At 42.5% G+C, this 22,447-nt stretch overlaps 1 protein-coding gene across 1 annotated transcript in view; it reads right to left on the bottom strand.

Moving 5' to 3' along the window:
• Positions 1–22,447, bottom strand: part of JAKMIP2 (janus kinase and microtubule interacting protein 2) — a 50,151-nt gene that overhangs the window by 9,479 nt on the left and 18,225 nt on the right. Inside the window, exons 5-17 of the mRNA XM_026659323.1 lie at positions 22,008–22,154; positions 18,634–18,774; positions 17,313–17,369; positions 15,227–15,346; positions 13,421–13,549; positions 12,506–12,589; positions 10,977–11,039; positions 10,067–10,165; positions 7,755–7,853; positions 7,080–7,133; positions 3,391–3,456; positions 2,328–2,396; positions 464–541 (exon numbers count right to left, since the gene is read on the bottom strand). Of these exons, the coding sequence (XP_026515108.1) occupies positions 464–541; positions 2,328–2,396; positions 3,391–3,456; positions 7,080–7,133; positions 7,755–7,853; positions 10,067–10,165; positions 10,977–11,039; positions 12,506–12,589; positions 13,421–13,549; positions 15,227–15,346; positions 17,313–17,369; positions 18,634–18,774; positions 22,008–22,154 (1,206 nt within the window). The remainder of the gene's footprint in view (positions 1–463; positions 542–2,327; positions 2,397–3,390; positions 3,457–7,079; positions 7,134–7,754; positions 7,854–10,066; positions 10,166–10,976; positions 11,040–12,505; positions 12,590–13,420; positions 13,550–15,226; positions 15,347–17,312; positions 17,370–18,633; positions 18,775–22,007; positions 22,155–22,447) is intronic.

The following is a 22,447-nucleotide window of genomic DNA, read 5'->3' as shown; positions in this document are numbered from 1 at the left end:
CCCCCCGGCGGCCGGGGGGAGGGCGGCGAGCCCTTCTGTGGCCCCACTCTCCCGGGCGGCCGGAGCGCCGCGCCGCCCCCCTCCAGGTGCCGCCCCAAGCACCAGCTTGGGTGCCTGGTGCCTGGAGCCGGCCCTGGACATTCACTAAAGGAGATATTTAAATATTCCTGCACATGTCTAGTTCTGGTTGTCTGCAAGACTCCAACTGGGCAAGGTGACTCTAAGGAATGACATCTACTGTTAACTCCTAAGAGTTTCTACTTTAGAGTATCCGGCTTCTCATGATGTGAAGAGGCCAAGTACCATGTTGAGGCTGTGCAGACTGCAAGATGGTGGTTTAGCAGCATGGAGAAAGGCAGATGTGAAAAAGTTAGGAAGGATGTGTAAAACCCTCACTCCCCCTGAACCAATATGAATCTATGTCCTGTTATGGCGTGTGCTGTAGCATTTTCCTTGTACATACCATATATGCTTGGTCAAGAGCTTGCTTCCTGTAGTCTAATTCTTCCTCCAAATAACCTTTTATTTTGCAAAACTGCTCCTGCAATGAATAATAATTTTGACAGAAAAAATGAATTGTTAGTTGACATGCCATGGAAAGTATTATTTGATCAACCACAGATGTCTGATGGGAGCAGGAATTTATGAGATCTGTCAGTAATGGAGACCTTGCATGGTTGTTAATATCAGATTAATATCTAGCAAAGTCTGAAGGAAAAACAATTATGTTTGCTTTGGTAAGGTAACAGAGTACAAATGTGCTCTGGTCTATACTGGAGTAACTCCAGAATTTGAACCATTATGATCAGTGGCGTAGCCAGCCTTTAAGTGGAGGGGGAGCAAACCTAAAAAAGGCGCCCCCCTTGGCTCCTCCTCTGGCCACGCCCCCCGGCTCCTCCTCCAGCCGCTCCACGCCCCCCCCTTGGCTGGCTCCTCCAGCTGCGGCTGCCCGGCCGCCATGCTGTGACCCCCTTGCTCCTCCGGCTGCGGCTGCCGGCCCATCGCCAGCCTGCGCCTCGCTCCTCCCGCTGCGGCTGCCGGCCTGCCGCCAGCCTGTGCGCCCCCCTCGCTCCTCCGGCCGCGGCTGCCGGGCCACAGCCAGCCTGCGCCCCCCCCTTCTCCGGCTGTGCCCCCCCTCACTCCTCCGGCCGCTTTTGCAAAGGTGCCGCTTTTGCAAAGTGTGCTGAGGGGAAGCGGCTGCTTCCTCTGCACCCCGCTAGCTACGCTATTGATTATGATTACTTTACAGTCCATGTAAACTTGTTAATCTTTCAGGTATATTACTTCCTCCAGTTAAGGAGACTAAGGGCTGGTCCACACTAAGCCCCCAGTTCGAACTAAGATACGCAACTTCAGCTACGTGAATAGTATCTTAGTTCGAACTTAAAGGTACTTACCGTGGGTCCACACGCGGCAGGCAGGCTCCCCCGTCGACTCCGCCTACTCCTCTCGCGGAGCAGGATTACCGGCGTCGACGGCGAGCACTTCCGGGATCAATTTATCGCGTCTAGACAAGATGCGATAAATCGATCCCAGAAGATCGATTGCTTGCCGCCGAACCAGCGGGTAAGTATAGACGTACCCTAAGAAAGAAGCCAAATCCTGACCTTGCTGAAGTTATACTGAGCACAATTCAGCTATGAGCGCCTTGCCTTTAAAATATTAAGGATTTAAAGCAGGAGTAGTCAAGAGGCAGACCGTGGGCCAAATCTGGGTTGCCAGATGCTTTTGAACAGACCTCCAAATATTTTTATTATTATTATTATTATTATTATTATTATTATTGTCATTATTTTTTATTATTTTCTCTGGAGTCTGGACCTTGTCTATACCTTTACCAAGAAATTTGGACCTTTACAAAAAACAATTGATTACCCCGATTTAAAGTGTGTTTAAACAACATAGTGTTACAATTCAGGGGTTTTTTTCTACTTAAATTTCTCCAGGCCAGTCGATACATGCCATGTATTTAGTCTGTGAGCGATGTGAGGCAAGAATCATGACTATTTGCCTTTCTGAAAAGCACCCAGCAAACTCTGAGCGCTATATCCATAATAATAACCAATTAGCACCATGTAAAGGTGAAAACAGACAGGATCAGAGATGAACATTGATAGCATTTAATCATGAAAAATCCCACTTCACTCTCTCACAATTATTAAATGCAAAGCAAATTAATAACAACAATGTTATGGATTCACCAGTGATCAAGAAGACATAATTCATTTTATTTGCCAAAAGATTATTTTTTCTGACTCTCTGGGACACCAAATATTTTGATCTATTCAGTGGCTTGTTACAGACAGATATCAAAAACGTTTGCCTACCATGTCACTTTCCAGTTCCATCATCTTCTGGTGTAGAGCTGCTTCAGCCCCTTCAATCTGCTGGATCCACTAGAGGGTGCAAAACACAGAGACGTAACCCACAGCACTTGCAACTAAAGTGCCCAATGACAAACAGGACCCCGCCAAAATGCTTCCCCTCTATTTTGCCTGACTACAGTAACCAGAAGGCCAGATCCCCTTACTAAGGCTGTGCTACTATAGCACAAAATAGCTTTACAGATGGCTTCGACAGCTACTTGGAAATTCCATTGGCATAGGGGGAACCCCTGAGTGGCAAAGAGCTGGCTATGCTGGCATCATGCCACTCTTTCCTTTGTCACCCCTTTTATCTGAGCTGCAAACACAAATCAGTTGAAACAGAAATATTTCAGATGAGATTTTTCAGAACCAAGTAGGAGGTTTTGACACACAGTTCTTATTTACTTCAATGGGAATTGGGTGTCTATATCCCTTAGGTGGCTTAGAGAATCTCAGCCTTCCAGTCCACTACTAGTTTTACCATATATGGTCGATGGCTTTCTATAACTTTCCTCTATAAAGTTTACAGTCACTACTTACATTTGGTGTGGAAGCTGCATTTGTTACAGATCTAAATTCAGAGCTTAGGATCAGGAGCGCCGCCAGCTTTTCTGCCGCCCTAGGCGGCGGAAGGTCCCGCCCCGAAATGCCGCCCCCCACAGAGGCGGCGGAAGGTCCCGCCGCCGAAATACCGCCGCGGTCGCCGCCCCCCAAATTGTAGTGCCCTAGGCAACCGCCTAGGTCGCCTAATGGGTTGCGTCGGCCCTGCTTAGGATAGAGCTAGACTAGAAACTTCTTCAGGTACGGTAATGTCAGTGAGGGTGTGATTCTTTTATACCAGTTCTATACAGGCACCTTTTCTAGTATGGATGCAGTTATACCTGCAATAAAGTGCATTTGTTGGGATAGCTTATTGACTTTGGGGAAGCAGTATAAGCTATGCCAGCAAAAGTATTCCAGCAAGCCTTTTTTACTGTAGAATAGGCCTTTAATAGTTGAGAGACAAGCACCACAGAAATTGTACCTTTTCTGCCAAGGATAACACAGTGCTAGCTTGAATGATAGCCACTTGCTCTTCATTTCTTAAATTCTGTAAAGTGAAAAAGAAGAAAACCAAGCTAAGGAAGGGATAGCAGTTTTCTAAAAGCATATTTATATTGTTAGAAGAAAATCCACATTCTGTTCTCACTTTCCACAGTTTGCATGGAACTCTGTCATGTATTGCACAGAGCATTACACAAACAAGCACATTAACAGGTGTCAATGAATACAGAGTGTACAGCCTATTGATTATTTATAGCTAGGATCTTCAAAGGAACCTGACCAAGTGAGGTGTCCAAATCTCATGTAAATTCAATAGGAGCTGGGTGTCTAGCTCCCTAAGGACCCTTTGAGAATCCTATCCTACCTTGGGAAAGGTGACGAGCCCTACCTTTCTGCATAATGCTAACCTGTGCAGACTGACTGGACGTGCCAATCCAAAGGTATATGATGTGAAATGCAGAATAAAACTAGACTCCTTATAAACAGGATGAGCTGATTCTCCCCTCAGTTACACTGGTTAATTTACACTGGTGTACCTTCATTGGAATTAGTGGAGTTACTTCTGATTTACACCAGCATGAGTGAGGTCCACAGCTGAGTAGGTACTGATATTGCTTTCACTTGAATTTCCTGTACAGTTTCTTAAAGTGAATTTAGTGCTGTCAAAGGGGGCTAGTTTGACAGTCCTGGGAACTGACGTCTGTTTATCCATATGGCAGGGACTAAATAGGCAGCAGCACTGTGACCCTTCTTTACAAAGCCCTTTGACACACCCTCCACCATGTTCTGGCAGGCTCAGGGTCCATGGGATAATGTATATTCTTGCCCATTTAATTCCTGGTCTGTCTCCTGAAGTTGCCAGTAGGGGCACCATAAGGCTAATTGAGATGTGGTGTGGTCAGCTCAGACCACCAATTCAATTCACACAGGCTACTAAATGACTATCAAATACCAATAACAGTTAGACTGGAGCTATATTCAGTTTGGTGACCCAGAGATTAAAGGCTCAATATCCAATTACCAATCCCCTGATGCCCCCAGCTCCCCAAATCCTTAACTTCTGGAAATAACAAGACCCTTTATTAGAATGATCCTTATAACCTTATGGTGATGGGGGACTTCAACTATCCGGATATATGTTGGGAAAATAACACAGCGGGGCACAGACTATCCAACAAATTCTTGGACTGCATTGCAGACAACTTTTTATTTCAGAAGGTTGAAAAAGCTACTGGGGCGAAGCTGTTCTAAACTTGATTTTAACAAATAGGGAGGAACTCGTTGAGAATTTGAAAGTAGAAGGCAGCTTGGGTGAAAGTGATCATGAAATCATAGAGTTTGCAATTCTAAGGAAGGGTAGAAGGGAGAACAGCAAAATAGAGACAATGGATTTCAGGAAGGCGGATTTTGGTAAGCTCAGAGAGCTGATAGGTAAGGTCCCATGGGAATCAAGACTGAGGGGAAAAACAACTGAGGAGAGTTGGCAGTTTTTCAAAGGGACACTATTAAGGGCCCAAAAGCAAGCTATTCCGCTGGTTAGGAAAGATAGAAAATGTGGCAAAAGACCACCTTGGCTTAACCACGAGATCTTGCATGATCTAAAAAATAAAAAGGAGTCATATAAAAAATGGAAACTAGGACAGATTACAAAGGATGAATATAGGCAAACAACACAGGAATGCAGGGGCAAGATTAGAAAGGCAAAGGCACAAAATGAGCTCAAACTAGCTAAGGGAATAAAGGGGAACAAGAAGACTTTTTATCAATACATTAGAAGCAAGAGGAAGACCAAAGACAGGGTAGGCCCACTGCTTAGTGAAGAGGGAGAAACAGTAACAGGAAACTTGGAAATGGCAGAGATGCTTAATGACTTCTTTGTTTCGGTCTTCACCGAGAAGTCTGAAGGAATGCCTAACCTAGTGAATGCTAATGGGAAGGGGGTAGGTTTAGCAGATAAAATAAAAAAAGAACAAGTTAAAAATCACTTAGAAAAGTTAGATGCCTGCAAGTCACCAGGGCCTGATGAAATGCATCCTAGAATACTCAAGGAGCTAATAGAGGAAGTATCTGAGCCTCTAGCTATTATCTTTGGAAAATCATGGGAGACGGGAGAGATTCCAGAAGACTGGAAAAGGGCAAATATAGTGCCCATCTATAAAAAGGGAAATAAAAACAACCCAGGAAACTACAGACCAGTTAGTTTAACTTCTGTGCCAGGGAAGATAATGGAGCAAGTAATTAAGGAAATCATCTGCAAACACTTGGAAGGTGGTAAGGTGATAGGGAACAGCCAGCATGGATTTGTAAAGAACAAATCATGTCAAAGCAATCTGTTAGCTTTCTTCGATAGGATAACGAGTCTTGTGGATAAGGGAGAAGCTGTGGATGTGGTATACCTAGACTTTAGTAAGGCATTTGATACGGTCTCGCATGATATTCTTATCGACAAACTAGGCAAATACAATTTAGATGGGGCTACTATAAGGTGGGTGCATAACTGGCTGGATAACCGTACTCAGAGAGTTGTTATTAATGGTTCCCAATCCTGCTGGAAAGGTATAACGAGTGGTGTTCCGCAGGGGTCTGTTTTGGGACCGGCTCTGTTCAATATCTTCATTAACGACTTAGATATTGGTATAGAAAGTACGATTATTAAGTTTGCGGATGATACCAAACTGGGAGGGATTGCAACTGCTTTGGAGGACAGGGTCATAATTCAAAATGATCTGGACAAATTGGAGAAATGGTCTGAGTTAAACAGGATGAAGTTTAACAAAGACAAATGCAAAGTGCTCCACTTAGGAAGAAAAAATCAGTTTCACACATACAAAATGGGAAGAGACTGTCTAGGAAGGAGTACGGCAGAAAGGGATCTAGGGGTTATAGTGGACCACAAGCTAAATATGAGTCAACAGTGTGATGCTGTTGCAAAAAAAGCAAACGTGATTCTGGGATGTATTAACAGGTGTGTTGTGAGCAAGACACGAGAAGTCATTCTTCCGCTCTACTCTGCTCTGGTTAGGCCTCAGCTGGAGTATTGTGTCCAGTTCTGGGCACCGCATTTCAAGAAAGATGTGGAGAAATTGGAAAGGGTCCAGAGAAGAGCAACAAGAATGATTAAAGGTCTTGAGAACATGACCTATGAAGGAAGGCTGAAAGAATTGGGTTTGTTTAGTTTGGAAAAGAGAAGACTGAGAGGGGACATGATAGCAGTTTTCAGGTATCTAAAAGGGTGTCATAAGGAGGAGGGAGAAAACTTGTTCACCTTAGCCTCTGAGGATAGAACAAGAAGCAATGGGCTTAAACTGCAGCAAGGGAGGTCTAGGTTGGACATTAGGAAAAAGTTCCTAACTGTCAGGGTGGTTAAACACTGGAATAAATTGCCTAGGGAGGTTGTGGAATCTCCATCTCTGGAGATATTTAAGAGTAGGTTAGATAAATGTCTATCACGGATGGTCTAGACAGTATTTGGTCCTGCCATGCGGGCAGGGGACTGGACTCGATGACCTCTCGAGGTCCCTTCCAGTCCTAGAATCTATGAATCTATGAACCTGACTCTTGAACAAATAATCATATGGTAAATATACTGTCATACTTTTCTCCAATTTTACTGGTGCTACTTTACAAAATATCAGCCTACCAGGAAAGCTAGCCAGGACTCTGACTTACCCCATTGTCACCCAAGATGTCTAACTGCTTTATGAGGTCTGGAATGCTGACATCCTACAACACAGAATAACATAAAGGTGTCAGATGCATGTTTAATCATGGTGGTGGTATCTGGCCCCTGGGAACAGGACCGAGATCAACAAAACATTTTGTAATAGCAAATAGTCAGTCCTGAGATATTAAAGATTTTCAGACACTGCTGATTTCAGCTGTCTCTGAACCAGTGATTACCAATATGGGTATGGATCCTATTCCCCCTGAGCCATCTTGAACTCTTAGGGCTTGTCTACATGGGGACATCCAGGAAAATTAATCCAAATTGACGAAAAGTGTGACTTTGAAGTGGATTAGTTAAACCACATTAAACCCCCGTGTGAACACCCTCATTCAGAATTAAGTGAATTAAGATAAACCAAACTAAGGACACTTTAATTCTGAATAACAGCATCCACAGATGGATTTAATGTGGTTTAACTAATCCACTTCAAATTCACACCTTTAATTAATTTTCCTGGATGTGTCTGTGTAGACAAGCTCTTACTTAATACTCAGGCCACATGGTTAAAGTTTGGCAAAGTAATAAACAACAGAAAACAGGGTCTCATAATGGGAAATGCTGGGCAATCTTAGTTAAAGGTGGAGCTGAAAGCTCTGCCTATAGTAATGTTAACATACCTTGACACCTTCCTTCATACAGTAGATCTGCAGAGCGCTTACCCCATCTGAGAATGGGTGGATTTGGAGATTAAATGGTGGGGACCGTCTTTCTCTTTCCTTTAAACATATTGGAAATGCACAGGAGAATGTGTTAGAATGAATAAGCTATGTAGAACATCTAGTGATTAAATAACACATTCACTGTCTGGTTTATCATGCTTTGCAGTGTGTCAATTCTTTACCTCATAAAAAAGTCAAAAATAATTGCATTATAATTTAGCTAGGGCTGAAAAAAATGCAGTGTGCTAAGTGGTATGGGATTCTAGACCCAGGCAAATATTTGGCAGCAAATAATTTATTTGATGGATTTTGTCTCTTTTGTCTGATTTCAAATTGTCTGGGAGCAGCTCCTTATCTCATTAGACTTATTTGTGATCCAAAATTATTTGCCAAATAATGGTGGTGAATCATTCTTGTTCTGTAGGTTCTGAAAATATTCAAAATTCAAGCTGTGCTGATTAATTTGGTTGGACATGTGATCCCAGGCTATGTTTCTATCCCCTGATTAGATGAGTGTATGTTTACACGGCAGCTGGAAGGGCGCTTCCCAGCATGGCTAGACAGACATGCGCTAGCTCTGTTCAAGCTAGCGTGCTAAAAACAGCAGTGTGCTCCCAGCAGCCCAGACTGCAGCTGGGGTGAGCTGCCCAAGTACAATCACACCGAACCCCTTGGGTACCTACTCAGGTGGCTGGCCTGAGTCACCCTCCATTCTGCAGTGGCCATGTTGCTATTTGTAGTGAGTGAGTTTGAGTAGAGCCGGTGCATGTCTTCTCTACCCATGTTGGGAAGAACCCTCCCAGCTGTTGTGTAGACATAGACCTAGAATCAGGTTTCTGGTGAGAATACTCACATTTATAACTCCATTATTTTGTTAAAATTTGCTGTTCCCGCAAATATTCCTCCCTGCAAACTCATTCACTATAACGTTTGTGGAAAGTAATTTTAAAGTGAGCATGAACACAACAAATTGATCCATTTAATAATTTGTATGAATATTCACTGAACATATTTTGCAATACTTGTCCAGCTCTATGGGACTCAGGCCAAGAGGAAAAAGATTTTATATAGATGTCTTATCTGGTTTCTATGAGTCTTTCAATCATGCATAGGAGGGAGTGGAGTGGGCCCCAAATTTAACTTGCAAACGTATTTTAGTTTATGGGACATTTAATTGAGCGATTTGTCAATTTAGTTTTATACCAAACAGAAACACAGCTGACAGCTGAGGCTGTCTGCAAGATTTATCAGGAAGGATCTGTCACAACTCTTCTTTGTGGGAGTTAGGGAAGGATTGAGATACCTACAAGCTCTGATTTGTGAGCAAATGAAGCCCTAAACATTACTTGAAAACCACAGTAGAAGAATAAAACAGGGATAGTGCTGGAAAATCAAAGCAAGGCAGGATTATTTTTTTGGACTCCATAAGCAGAGTAAGCACAACTAAACTCAGATCCAGGCACACTAATAGAAAGGGCAGAATAGGCTCAGAGTCACCCTCCTCATCTTGCCACGAGTGACACTGAACCTGAACTTCAGTGGCTTACCCATCTTCAGAGTATCCCCTTCAGTAAGTGTATAAACTTGGGTGACTCTTGTTAAAGTCATAATAAGAGATGATCATCAAGTGGAGATGGCCTGAGTGGGGGTATAGTGCCTCTAAAATGGCAGTGCTTGGACTTGGTTGGCTAGTCTGGGTACTTTCTGCCTGCAGACTCTGTTGTTGTTGTTTTATTAGTTATTATTTGTATTGCAGTAGTGCCAGTTAAGGACCAGGATCCCATTGTGCTAGGCACTGTACCAGCACAGAACAAAACATCACTAGCTCTGTCCTGGTTTTGACATTACTGTGTGTGAAACAATAATGATAATAATTTGCATTTGTATAGTGTCTCTTATCTGGGGAACTCCTTATCCTCGTTTTACAGATTGGGATACTGAGACACAGAGAGGTCAAGTGACAAGCCTGAAGTTACACAGTGAATCAGAAGTAGAGACAAGACTAGAACCATACCGCCAACAGTGGGTGGGCAGAGTGAGGGCACTGGCTTTAGCAGATGTTACTAAGCAGGCTCAGTCTATGTGAGCATGCTCAGTACAAGCCAAGCAGCAAATCGGGATGGGGGGAGGTGGAGGGATGTGCCCCCGCGTGCCCCTGCCATGTGTCTCCTCTGACTAGAACCTATGTCTCCTGATTCTCAGTCCCCTGCTCTAACTATAGTCAGACACTCAAACTGTTCATCCGAGAATGATAAACTGCAATTTCTTACTTCAAGCTCTAGATTCCGGAACTCCAGCAGTTCATTCTGGTCTCTGGCATCCTGCAGCTCCTGTTGCAATCGGTTGTTGTCTGCCTCCTGTTTTTCTATCTAGTAGAAATATTTGAATTCATGGTTTGTGCTGCCATTTCAAAACCACTGATTGTTTCAAAAACAAACCAAAACGCAAAGATAGGAACTGGCAGCTCAAAGAATTAAGAGGGTTCAAACAGTGCAAAACCCCAAACAGGAAGATATTTCCAAACTTGCTGTTTTACCTTGATCAAACTTTATTTTACAGATGAACTTTGAAAACAAACAAACTCTATAAAGCTCATAGAATGCAATGGCTGGAAGTTTCAAAGGAAATATGTACCCCAAAACCACTGAAATTCAATGGGAAGGGGGAACTTCATTCACCACTTTTGAAAATCTCAGTTTAAAAGATTATAAGTAACATTTTCAAAAACACGTAAGTGATTTAGGAGCCTATGTGCCATTGAAAGTTGAGCGCTTATGTTCCTAAGCCACTTAGACACTTTTGACAAATTTTCCCGATTTATATCCCATAGTAAAGAGTGCTGATGTTACAAGGAGGGAATGCTTTTTATTTCTAGAAGCACTGTTTTTTCACTTCTTTAAGCACAGGATCAAAATATCCAGCCTTAGATAGCAACGGTAGAAACTTAGCATAATGTAACATGATTGGCAGTCTCTGTCCCAGGTTTGGAGTAGCGGTGTTGCTGCAGGGACTGTGCATGTCAAGCGTGGGCTATATATGAAGAGCTGTGTGACTAAACCTAGAATAGCAGAGTCTGCCCACACCATTCAATACATTCATAAGCACCAAATTCTACATCCATAATGTGTATGCATATTGTACCCCCTAAAACCCTCTAACACCTGAGGCCTTAGAGCTTACCTTTTCCAAAAGCTCCTGGTTCCTCTTAATGAAAAGCTGTTTATCTTCTACCCAGTGGGAATCCTGTTTGGTAAAGTAACACTGTTATATAATAATTGGGTACCTATTTCAGTGCTTAGCCCGGGAGTCCACGTGAAATTGAACATAATTAACAAATGTGCAGTGTTGGATATTACAGTGATAGGCTTTTTTTCTACCTAACAGAGGTAGAATCTATAGTAGCTGTATGTTCATAACAATATATTAATCTATAAATTAATAGCAAAGCTTCTGAACCCATGAAGTCTTTTCATTAGAATGTGGTGCTCCTTCCCTTTGAGCCAGGATAGAAACGATGCCCCATGATGGAGTCACAGCCGTGCTGTTACTGTACTGGGATGTACAATGGGATCATGAGCACTCATGGTTTCTATGGCACATTTTGTAAGAATACAGGTATTAATCTTATTGTCCCACCCAGCCTTCTACCAACCTAAATTCCCACTGCAGTTTCAAATATAGTCAATGTTCATTTCCTGTACTCAGTTGTTCTGCAGTCATCCTGTGTGCTGTTAAACCAGTGGTCCCCAACCTTTTTCGTCTGGCGGGTGCCAGACGACGAGCCACGGAGGACCGTGGCAGTGGACGAGCATACGCCAAAATGCTGCCGACAAGCGGCAACGTCAATAGGCGTCGCTGCCGAAATGCCGCCAAAACTGCCGCCGAAAATCGGTGGCATTTCGGCGGTGATGCCTCTGGATGACACTGCTTCTTGGTGGTATTTCGGCGGATGCTCGTCCGCTGGCCAGTACGCGGGCGCACTTAGACAGCCCGGCGGGTGCCATGGCATCCGCGGGCACCGCGTTGGGGACCCCCGTGTTAAACAATTGTGACATTCTACCCAGAAGTCTGCATTTTAATGATGGGTGAAGTAGTGATTCCCCCTCTCCCCCAACTACTTTGTGATTTTGAGGTTTAATTAATATGTATTTATAAAGGACTTTAAATAAACTGTAATTGGGCTTTGTAAAGATCTGAAAATCAAGGGCCAGAGTCCAATCTCCGTTACATCAATATAAATCTGGTGTAACTCCATTGACTTTGATGGAGATAAAATGACTTTGATACCAGGATAAAATCAGGGCCCAGAAATTGTTATAGCAATGCAAAATATTGTTTATAATAATGTCTCTGCCTCTCAACATGACAAGAAAGGATGTGTGTTCTTTGATATCTTTTCTCTGAGCTGGAGTGGGATCACAAAGCACTTATTTTGTTAGTGGCTACCACTACTAAAAATTCTCCAGGGTCTCTTGAAGGACAACTGTAATCTAATCCTCATCTGTGCACTAAAAACTCTAAACCCAGCCCTGGATCGCTACACCACAGTAGTAATTGCTTGTTGTGCTACTGTCCTGCAAAACTCATGAAGCAAACAAGATACTATACCAAGGACCTCTGATGGCCTGGATTCATGCATATGTGAGCAGAAGCAGAGATTAGCTACAGTCCAAAACAACAACAAAAAATACCCACTACGAAGCATCTACCTGTCCTTTTTGTGCCAAAGTTGTTTCCAGATCTTCTATTTTTGCTTTATACCTCTGGACTTCTGCTTGGAGCTGCTCCTGTGCCTGTTAAAGTCAGTTACACCGTTAAATGGTAACAAGCAGAAATACCTTTTTTTGGATTTTCTATGCATAGGAAACTGAGCACAGCAGTCTGGCCTCCTACAAAGTGAATGTAAAACACTACGAGTCTGACTTGTTTGCATTTTATGCCCATTTTACACTTGGTTTGCACTGGCATAAATCATGACACAAGGGCCTAGGCAGTGGAGAATCAGGCCCCAAATCTTATAATTGCTATTCATTGTATTACAGTAGTACCAACCAAGATCAGCGCTCTACTGTGCTAGATAATGTACAAAACCACAGCAAGTGGCAGTCCCTCCTCTGAAGAGATTGCTTTCTAAATAGACAAGATAGGAAAAAGGTGGGAGAAATAAATTATCCCCACACTACAGATGGGAAATCTTTTAGTCTTGGAAGATTTAATGTAAACTGGATAATTAGCAACTTTGAACAGAATAACTACATCCACCTGTTAAAGACTTTCAAACGCATGTTCAAAAGAAGATGAAATGTTTGAACCCACAAAAACCTACAGGTGTCCTTTGTGCCTGCAAAAACCTGCACTCGGATGCACAAAAAGGGGAACTGTCTGTACCAATGTACAGAATCACCCATTTTTCCTGGCTCAGCAGATAAATAGTATATTATGGGTCCATCCATTGTTTGCATCTTTAATAATGTTGCCCCTTTAAATATGTTCTGCAAAATGAGTGAAACTGTCATTTAGCAACCGTGTCTTAGATGCCACTTTGATCTTTCCTTTGGGAGGCTTGTATGCATTGGCTTCTAGTTGCAGCTAAACACATCCCGCCCCTCCAGACAAAGACTGACCTTGGCTTCTCTTTCAGCATCTATGATGCCTCCAGTCTGCTCCTGCAGTAATGCATATGCCCTCTGCAGGGCCTGGTATTCCTTTGTTAGCTGTCGAAATCGCAGCTCTGATTCTTCTGCTGCTAAACTCTGTATGAACAGAAAGAACATGCTGTATAAGCAGCAGACACAGGAGCATTGCAAAGGAGAGAAGTGCCTAAAATGTGGCTTGTTGTGGCCAACGTAGGTTTCCAACTTTACCATGTATTGTCAACCAAAGTGCTTGAGTCAAAACAGATTGGTAATGAGCATGTTGCAGTGGTGGTACAGATGTGGAATTTAGAAAATATATATGGATTTTTAATCTAAAAGAAACTCGTGGTGGTGGTGGTCTCTTTCAGATTATGGCCATTCTGGGTCTGGAGTCTTAGCAAGTTGTCAGGAAAACAGACCAGGATCACAAGGCTTTGTAGATTTCTACCACGTTTCTCAGTGACACTGGTGTCAATCCAGAGTAACTCCACATCACTAAGAAGGTTTGACTCTCCCATTCAGGCACAGGAAAATACAATTTGTCACTCTATGCGCGGACAGGGCGGCGAAATCTGAGAAGAGATTCACTCCTGGAGGGGGACTGCCATTGCCTTGTGTCCAGGAGCATAGTGTTGGAATCACACTGGGGCTGGGATACACTGAATAGCACATCTGCTGGGTGCTCTGGCCTTGCCTCCTTCCCAGCTAGCCCCTCCCACTTTCTGGCCTGTACATCCTGGCAGAGCAGGAGGTGTCGGCAAATTATATTGCTACCTTCCTGCACCAAGTTTGACTTGCGCTTGCCAGAGGGATCTGGGTAGTAAATATGGCTCACTGACTTCTGTGGAATTATTCCAGATTGACACAGATGCAAGTGAGAGTAGACTCTGGCTCAAGGCCTGTCATTACCTTTTGCATCAGCAACGAGACATACAGATTCAAACAAATTTGTTGTCTCCAAAATCCACCCTGCCGCACAATGCTTGAAGCACTGTGAGCAGATAGGAAGTTTTTCTATCTGGGTACCTTTTCCTAAGAAGTACTAACCAGTGCCCCATTGTGGGTGCCTTCTGGAATGACTGCATCATTCATGTTGTGGTGCATGGGCTTGCTTGTACATGGGATCATGGATTCCTCTAGTGGATTTTCCCCTGTCTTCCACTACCAGGCAGGTAAAGGAGCTCTACTTTAGCTTAGGTGGTAAGTTCTCTGCCTTTAGTGCAGAAAGCCCCTGTGTTCTGTCCCTGATGAGGCTCATGGTGTGAGTACATGAGTGTGTCTGTGGTTCATTACTAATGGAAGTACAATGCTGGGATCTCAGTTAAGGAACTTTCAGGGCCTGGAGAGAATTATGGACTCCGAAAAACTGATGGGGGAGGACTGAGCCATGGACATTCAAGGTGAACTGGGAAAAGCAAGTTTTGTGGAACTACCCAAAGGAACTGATTCGGGGCTCAGTTTCCTGCCTGGTGGACATGACTGATGAACTGGTTGGCCAGACTAGTACCAGCTACAAGTACCTTTCAACAAAGTAATTGAAAAGAAATGAAACCTAAGCTTAACAATACAGATAATTTGCATATTTAGTGATGCTTTTTGCAGGCTCTAGGGGCTAGATTTCCAAAGAGCTCAGGGCTAGATTTTCAAGATCTCCATATCCAAAATTGAGGCCTAATTGACAGAAGAGCTCAGCACCCATTGTACACCCAATGTTTGAGGCCCTGGCTGCTTGTTTTGCGAACTAATTTCTCTTCAAAATCTAGCTCCAATTATAGCGAAATAGCCAATTCTTACCTCATCCAGGTCATCGTCTGGGGTTGCTGGTGTTCTGTCTGTTCTGAACGAGGCCATGGATGAGGTTTCAGAGTCCATGGAGTCATCATCGTAGCCAAAAACAGTATCGACTATATGTCTCTAAAACAGGAAGAACATGTGGTTTCTGAACCCCTTTTGGAGGCAAACAGCACGGGGTTGTATATGGGGCAGTGTTAGCCTGTTCCAAAAACACTTTGGTAGACACTTTAAAAGAACCACAAGACATGAAAGAAGAGCCATGAGTTGCATTTCCAAACACCAGATCCCTCTGAAAGGAACCAAACATAGGTCCATATCATCAGCGGGTGTATTGAGGTCCGTGGAGTTGTGCTAATTCATTCACATCAGTTGAGCATCTGGCCTGTAGTCTAAAACTATCAGACAATGTAGCATCAGAGAGTATCAATATCCCAAGAGAGAAGCCTTCACCCCCATTTGAAGGGAATAGAATCGTATGTTGTTACTATATAAAGCTGTTCAGAGCAAGGCCACCATCTTTTAGTTCTGTCTGCAAGGACAATGCCACAATACCAGAGGTGTCCTGTTGTGCAGAACTGAGATGATGAATCTGATTCTCCTCTCACTGTATATCTTGAGTAAGTCAGTGGAGTTACGCGAAAATAAAACTGGTGTGGTAACTGCTACCTCAGCGAGAATGCTGTTCACACTATGTGTTTTGGTTAAGGTTGAATATCCTGCCATCTAGACTGGATTAAACACATCACAGAAAAAATGTGAGTCACATCCTATGATGGTAGAGCTGCTTAACCAGCAGGTTTGGATTTCAGGGTACTGATTTCAGCATTTGATGCTTGGCACACACAGTAGAATAGTTATGCAGACAGATGGCTCAATAAGAATTTAAGATGCACTCTTGCACTACAGCACTTTTCTCTTCTAACGCTGTCAGATTACAGCCCTCTAGTAAATCCCCACTGTTTAAGTCATGCAGAAGGGATGAACTGAAGATACTGAGAAATCCTTGTGTATGTGTATTTTTTTTTGGAATGAAGAGCACTGGCAGACCCTGCTGAGCAGTACAATTTCTGGTTGCTTGTTTAGAAATAAAGTTAAACATGGACATGTTGGGCTCATTCCTTAGCCTCAGTTCTGCCTGTTGTGTGCTTCATCCTTAATGAAGTTATGTGACAGTACCTCAATTTACCCTAGGATTTATTGGGCCTGATTCTGCTGAATGACAGGACAGGCTTGCATTACTCTGGTGGAAAAAAGTTGCCCTAACCTGGTGAATCTGGCCACTTGAGAGTCCTCTGGTGGCACAGAGCTAACCTAGCAGTTTCTAAGGCACAGGAGACATGGCTGGGGGTTCCCCAAGTCCAGCTGATGGAAGCACTGGCAGCTGGCGTAAATTAGCTCATCCCTCGGGTTGCTCTAAATTGTTCCAGGGACTGGACTGGACTAGACTGAGGATCAGAGCACCACAAATGACTTAAGGCCTCTGCACCCTTCTTCTTTTCTGAGCTGAGTGCTGCTTAGGATCTGAGCCAGGGATTTCAGTTCACAAGAATATTAAAGTCAAAGGGAGTTTTGCGTGAATAAGGATTTCACGATTGGCCCTGCAGTATAAGTATTAACAGCAGACAGATTGAAGAGTTTCTCAGGACAAAAATCTGATCCCAACAGGACCTGAAATTGGTACACCTCTACCCCGATATAACGTGACCCAATATAACACAAATTCTGATATAACACGCTAAAGCAGTGCTCCAGGGAGGCGGGGCTGCGCAGTCCGGCGGATCAAAGCAAGTTCGATATAACGTGGTTTCACCTATAACGTGGTAAGATTTTTTTGACTCCCGAGGACAGCGTTATATCAAGGTAGAGGTGTATCTAAAGAAAAGCAGGTGGTAAATAATTATGTTATTATTTTAAAGGAAAAATAGGATTGAAAAGCTTTTCCAAAGAAATTCAGATTCCTTTGAACTCCATTGCTAAGGGAGCTTATTGGAACCCAACATCATCTGTTTCCTCAGATTTTCACGGATTGTTTTCCCGAAAAGCCCACTGGCATTATTACAGTAAGACTGCCTAGTTTTCCTCTTACCTTAATTGGCTTTGAACTTCTTTTATGCTTCCTGCGACGAATCAGCTTTTCCCTATCCTGGAAAATACAGTTAAGAAATGATATGATCCAATATTTCATAGTTCCATTGACTTCAATGGAGTTAGTCTTATTTACACAAGCTGAGGATCTAGTTCTTTGTGCAGAACACTGCTATTTAAGGTCAAAAGGGTGACCAGAAATTATGACATCTGAAAAGAAGCTCCAGCTATTTACTTATGTAGTGTAGCTGTCATTTCTGTTAAACAATTTGTACAGGGCCTGGTCATCATGGGGAGTGGGATGGGGCCATGAGACTTGAAGTATACTATTTGCCTTGTCTGCAGATGCATCGTTGATATCTGTCTATCACAAAGTCATTGGGCTGTGTTACTGTTGACTTCATGTCGGTGTCCCAAGTAGGATGTCTTAGAAGATGCAACAGATTTCTTTGGAATCTAATTTTGTTCATATCATCTTGCAAATGTCCTGGAAAGGGGCATTGAACATTAAGAGCTGTATCCAAATGACTAGTGAATGACTGTCTAACAACATCTGCTTCTATGTCACATCACGGGCTAATTAAGGGGATTCTAACATCAGCACTTCTTAACCTCACTGATCTACCCAAGATTCAGATGTACAGTATTACTGAATGGGTGAACAGTGCAATGAAGAATGTATCCTTTCGGCAAGGCTAAAACTGGGGAGAGGCCCCTGTTTTCTTAGTTAAAACCAGTCTTCCCGCTGGGGGAACAAAGCCTTCTTCCTCTTCAGTTTCCAAAATCTGGAACAATCCTCTCTCTTTCTGCGTCACTTTATTTCTCATCTGCAAACTTATTTTTTCTCTCTTCCCTATACAGAACTCTGCATCTGTATTCTGTACTATATTGCATATATCTAATTGTATGAGACATTCTGCAACTAGTGTATATATTTTACGATTGCTGTTTTCTATTTTATTGAATCCTGGAACTATATTACTGATCATGTAAATTTTTAGGATATCATTTTGTGAAACACACTGGGGACCTGATTTTGAATAAGACATCATTCTTCTTTCTTGCAACTAATTTTTTCTTACAGCTAATTGTCATTTAGACATCTGATGGCTGGATTACACATATCTACAAAATGACACAAACTGTGCCCACACATAATTGCACCCACAAAACTGTACTCTGAGACTGGATTTTAAAATTCAGATCCTAGATATAATAAAGCATTCTTCTTATTAAAATTTTACCACTCAAATCCTGTCTGTTATGAGATGAAGATGCCAGTTAGATATGACTGCTTTTAATTCCTGATGGGCTAGACATACCCTTGTTAACTCATCAATTATGTTCTGTTGTTCTATAACTTGAAGCTTTAAAAACTCAGTTTCTTGCTCTTCGTTAGCTTGATCTAAGTCATTGAGAGATTTTAATTTCTTCAATGGAGGGTGTGATGTCATTTTTTCTCTCTGTGTAGAAGACAAAAAATATATATATAGAAAGAAAGGAAGATAAAGTGAAAGTCAGTATTTTAAAATCCCCCCTTTTGGAATAAAAAAATCAAGCAATGTTTTCATGTTCTTTTAAATCTGCATCAGTTGCAAAATTGTCATGACATTACTACTCTTTACCATCCCTTAATTGTAAAAAAGAGAGAATGTCAGGGAGTTAAGTTGTAATTTATTCTGCATGAGAATATCTAGTAGGGCTGTCAAGCAATTAAAAAATTAATTGTGATTAATCGCGCTGTTAAACAATAATAGAATACCATTTATTTAAATATTTTTGGATGTTTTCTACATTTTCAAATATATTGATTTCAATTACAACACAGAATACAAAGTGTACTTTATATTTATTTTGGATTACAAATATTTGCACGTAAAAAACAAAAGAAATAGTATTTTTCAATTCACCTAATACAAGTACTGTAGTGCAATCTCGTTATCATGAAAGTTGAACTTACAGATATAGAATTATGTACAAAAACAACTGCATTCAAAAATAAAACAATGTAAAACTTAGAGCCTACAAGTCCATTCAGTCCTACTTCAGCCAATCACTCAGACAAGTTTGGTTACAATTTGCAGGAGATAATGCTGCCCACGTCTTGTTTACAATGTCACCTGAAAGTGAGAACAGGCATTTGCATTGCACTGTTGTAGCCAGCGTCGCAAATATTTATGTGCCAGATGCGCTAAAGATTCATATGTCCCTTCATGCTTCAACCACCATTCCAGAAGACATGTGTCCATGCTGATGACGTGTTCTGTTTGATAACGATCCAAAGCTGAGCTGACTGACACATGTTCATTTTCATCATCTGAGTCAGATGCCACCAGCAGAAGGTTGATTTTCTTTCTTGGTGGTTTGGGTTCTGTAGTTTCCGCATCTGAGTGTTAATCTTTTAAGACTTCTGCAAGCATGTTCCACACCTCGTTCCTTTCAGATTTTGGAAGGCACTTCAGATTCTTAAAACTTGGGTCCAGTGCTGTAGCTATTTTTAGAAATCTCACATTGGTACCTTCTTTGCATTTTGTCAAATCTGCAGTGACAATGTTCGTAAATCAAACAACATGTGCTGGGTCATCATCCGAAACTGCTATAACATGAAATATATGGCAGAATGCAGGTAAAACAGAGCAGGGGACATATAATTCTTCCCCAAGGAGTTCAGTCACAAATTTAACTAATGCACTATTTTTTTTAATTAACATCATCATGGAAGCATGTCCTCCGGAATGGCGGCTGAAGCATGAAGGGGCATACGAATGTTTAGCATATCTGGCATATAAATACCTTGCAACGCTGGCTAAAAAAGGGCCATGTGAACGCCTGTTCTCGCATTCAGGTGATGTAAGTAAGAAGCTGTCAGCGCTACCTCCCGTAAATGTAAACAAACTTGTTTGTCTTAGCGATTAGCTGAACAAGAAGTAGGACTGAGTGGACTCTAAAGTTTTACATTGTTTTGCTTTTGAGTGATGTTATGTAACAAAAAAAAATCTACATTTGTAAGTTACACTTTCACGATAAAGAGATTGCATTGCAGTACTTGTATGAGGTGAATTGAAAAATACTATTTCTTGTTTTATCATTTTACAGTGCAAATATTTGTAATAAAAATAATAATATAAAGTGAGCCCTGTACACTTTGTATTCTGTGTTGTAATAGAAATCAATATATTTGAAAATGTAGAAAAACATCCAAAAATATTTAATAAATTTCAATTGGTATTCTATTAACAATGCGGTTAATTGCAATTAATTTTTTTTGTGATTAATTTTTTTGAGTTAATCGCATGAGTTAACTGTGATTAATCGACAACCCTACTATCTAGATACATGTGATGTTGCCCTCTAGTGACTGGTGCACAGAAAGCACGAGGGAGAATTCTTTGAGTGGAAGCAGTAGAAGTCTGTAGAGCTGTAGAACAAGTGTTGTAATGTCTGTAGTGTCAACACTAATTTTGTCTGTTTGCAGGACATGGATTGATTACACAGTCTTAGGGTAGATTAACCCTGTAACTTTAACCTCTGTTAAGCTGGATGTCAAATCCCTGCTTGCAGAAGAAATTAAAATGAATCTGATAGTCTCATCCTAATCACCAGTGGAGCAGCAGCCACATGGAAAAGCAACCAGCCTGCTCAAGCGATGTGCAGTGGAAATCACAAATCAGGGGTGAGATACATTAGCAAATGCTATGTGGGGCAAGGCTGCTCAGCACCCGGCTGCACTATTCCTGGCTGTAGCCATAGATCAGGGGTCGGCAACGTTCAGCACGTGGCTCGCCAGGGTAAGCACCCTGGCGGGCCGGGCCAGTTTATTTACCTGGTGACGCGGCAGGTTCGGCCGATCGCGGCCCCCACTGGCCGCGGTTCGCCATCCCGGGCTAATGGGGGCGGCGGGAAGCCGCAGCCAGCACATCCCTCGGCCCGCGCCGCTTCCTGCCGCCCCCATTGGCCCGGGACGGCGAACCGCGGCCAGTGGGGGCCACAATCGGCCGAACCTGCCGCGTCAGCAGGTAAATAAACTGGCTCGCCCGCTAGGGTGCTTACCCTGGCGAGCCGCGTGCCGAATGTTGCCGACCCCTGCCATAGATATTACTTGTGCATTTTATTAATGCCAAAGCAACACCAAAATGAGTGTGGGGAAGTGTTATACCCCCTTTGAAAACTGCAGCAGTTCCATGCTAATGGATTTATAAAGAAGAGAGCTTTTCCCACATGTAAAAAAGTGTAGCAACCACATACAATAGAACAACTATTTGGGGTGAAATTTACAGCTCCAGGCCTTCCATTTGTGGTGCAGTTTACAGCTCCAGACCTCACATTTGTATGCCCACTTTTCCACGTGCATCTAGTTATGCCCACAAATGATGCGTGCACCCAGGCTGCCCAAATGCCTGACATGTGGAGGTTCTGTGAGGCAGATGATGCTCTTTATCTGCCACAGATGTGCACATAAAAATGCAAACGCAAAGACCAACATGAAGCTGGCTGAAAATGTAGCTCTTAATATTTTCCCTTCCATAAAGTAATTACAGACAGGCTTGGATGGAAGGAAAATTTCACAGTAAGACATGAAATGAGGGGACAACTGTTTTTCATGGTGAAGGCCTGTAAATCTAATTTATGAAAGACCACTTCAAAGCCTGTGGAAGTGCATATATATACAGATCTTTACTTGGTGTTCAATACCAACCATTTCTACATTTTCTTTTGTGATTGCTTTGAGTTTCTCCTCCATGCGCTGCAAAGACTGCATCAGTTCATCGTTTCTCTTGGTGAGGCACTTGTTCCTTTCAAGGAGAGGTTTGCATTGTTTTTCAGCTTCTCGAACACGTTTCAACTGTAATAATGAATAATAATGACAGGTTAAAAATGGATTTTCCTTCCTTCGCTATGGGCTCTTGCCTTCTCTCTCCTTCCCAGGTGACTATTGTCCCAACAAAGCCCTGAACAAAAGTATGAAATGGAACTGACAGAATAATACCATCTAACTCTTATATAGCACTTTTCATCCATAGATCTCAAAGCACTGTACAAAGGAGGTCAATATCTTTATCCCCCTTTTACAGATGGGGAAACTGAGGCACAGAGAGACAACATGACTTGTCCACGGTCACCCAGCAGGCCAGAAGC

Source organism: Terrapene carolina, unplaced genomic scaffold, assembly GCF_002925995.2.
Source record: "Terrapene carolina triunguis isolate 2854851 unplaced genomic scaffold, T_m_triunguis-2.0 Scaffold629, whole genome shotgun sequence".
NCBI classification, from domain to species: domain Eukaryota; kingdom Metazoa; phylum Chordata; order Testudines; family Emydidae; genus Terrapene; species Terrapene triunguis.
Note: the sequence above shows the minus strand (reverse complement) of the source record. Positions and strands in the feature narration are given on the sequence as shown.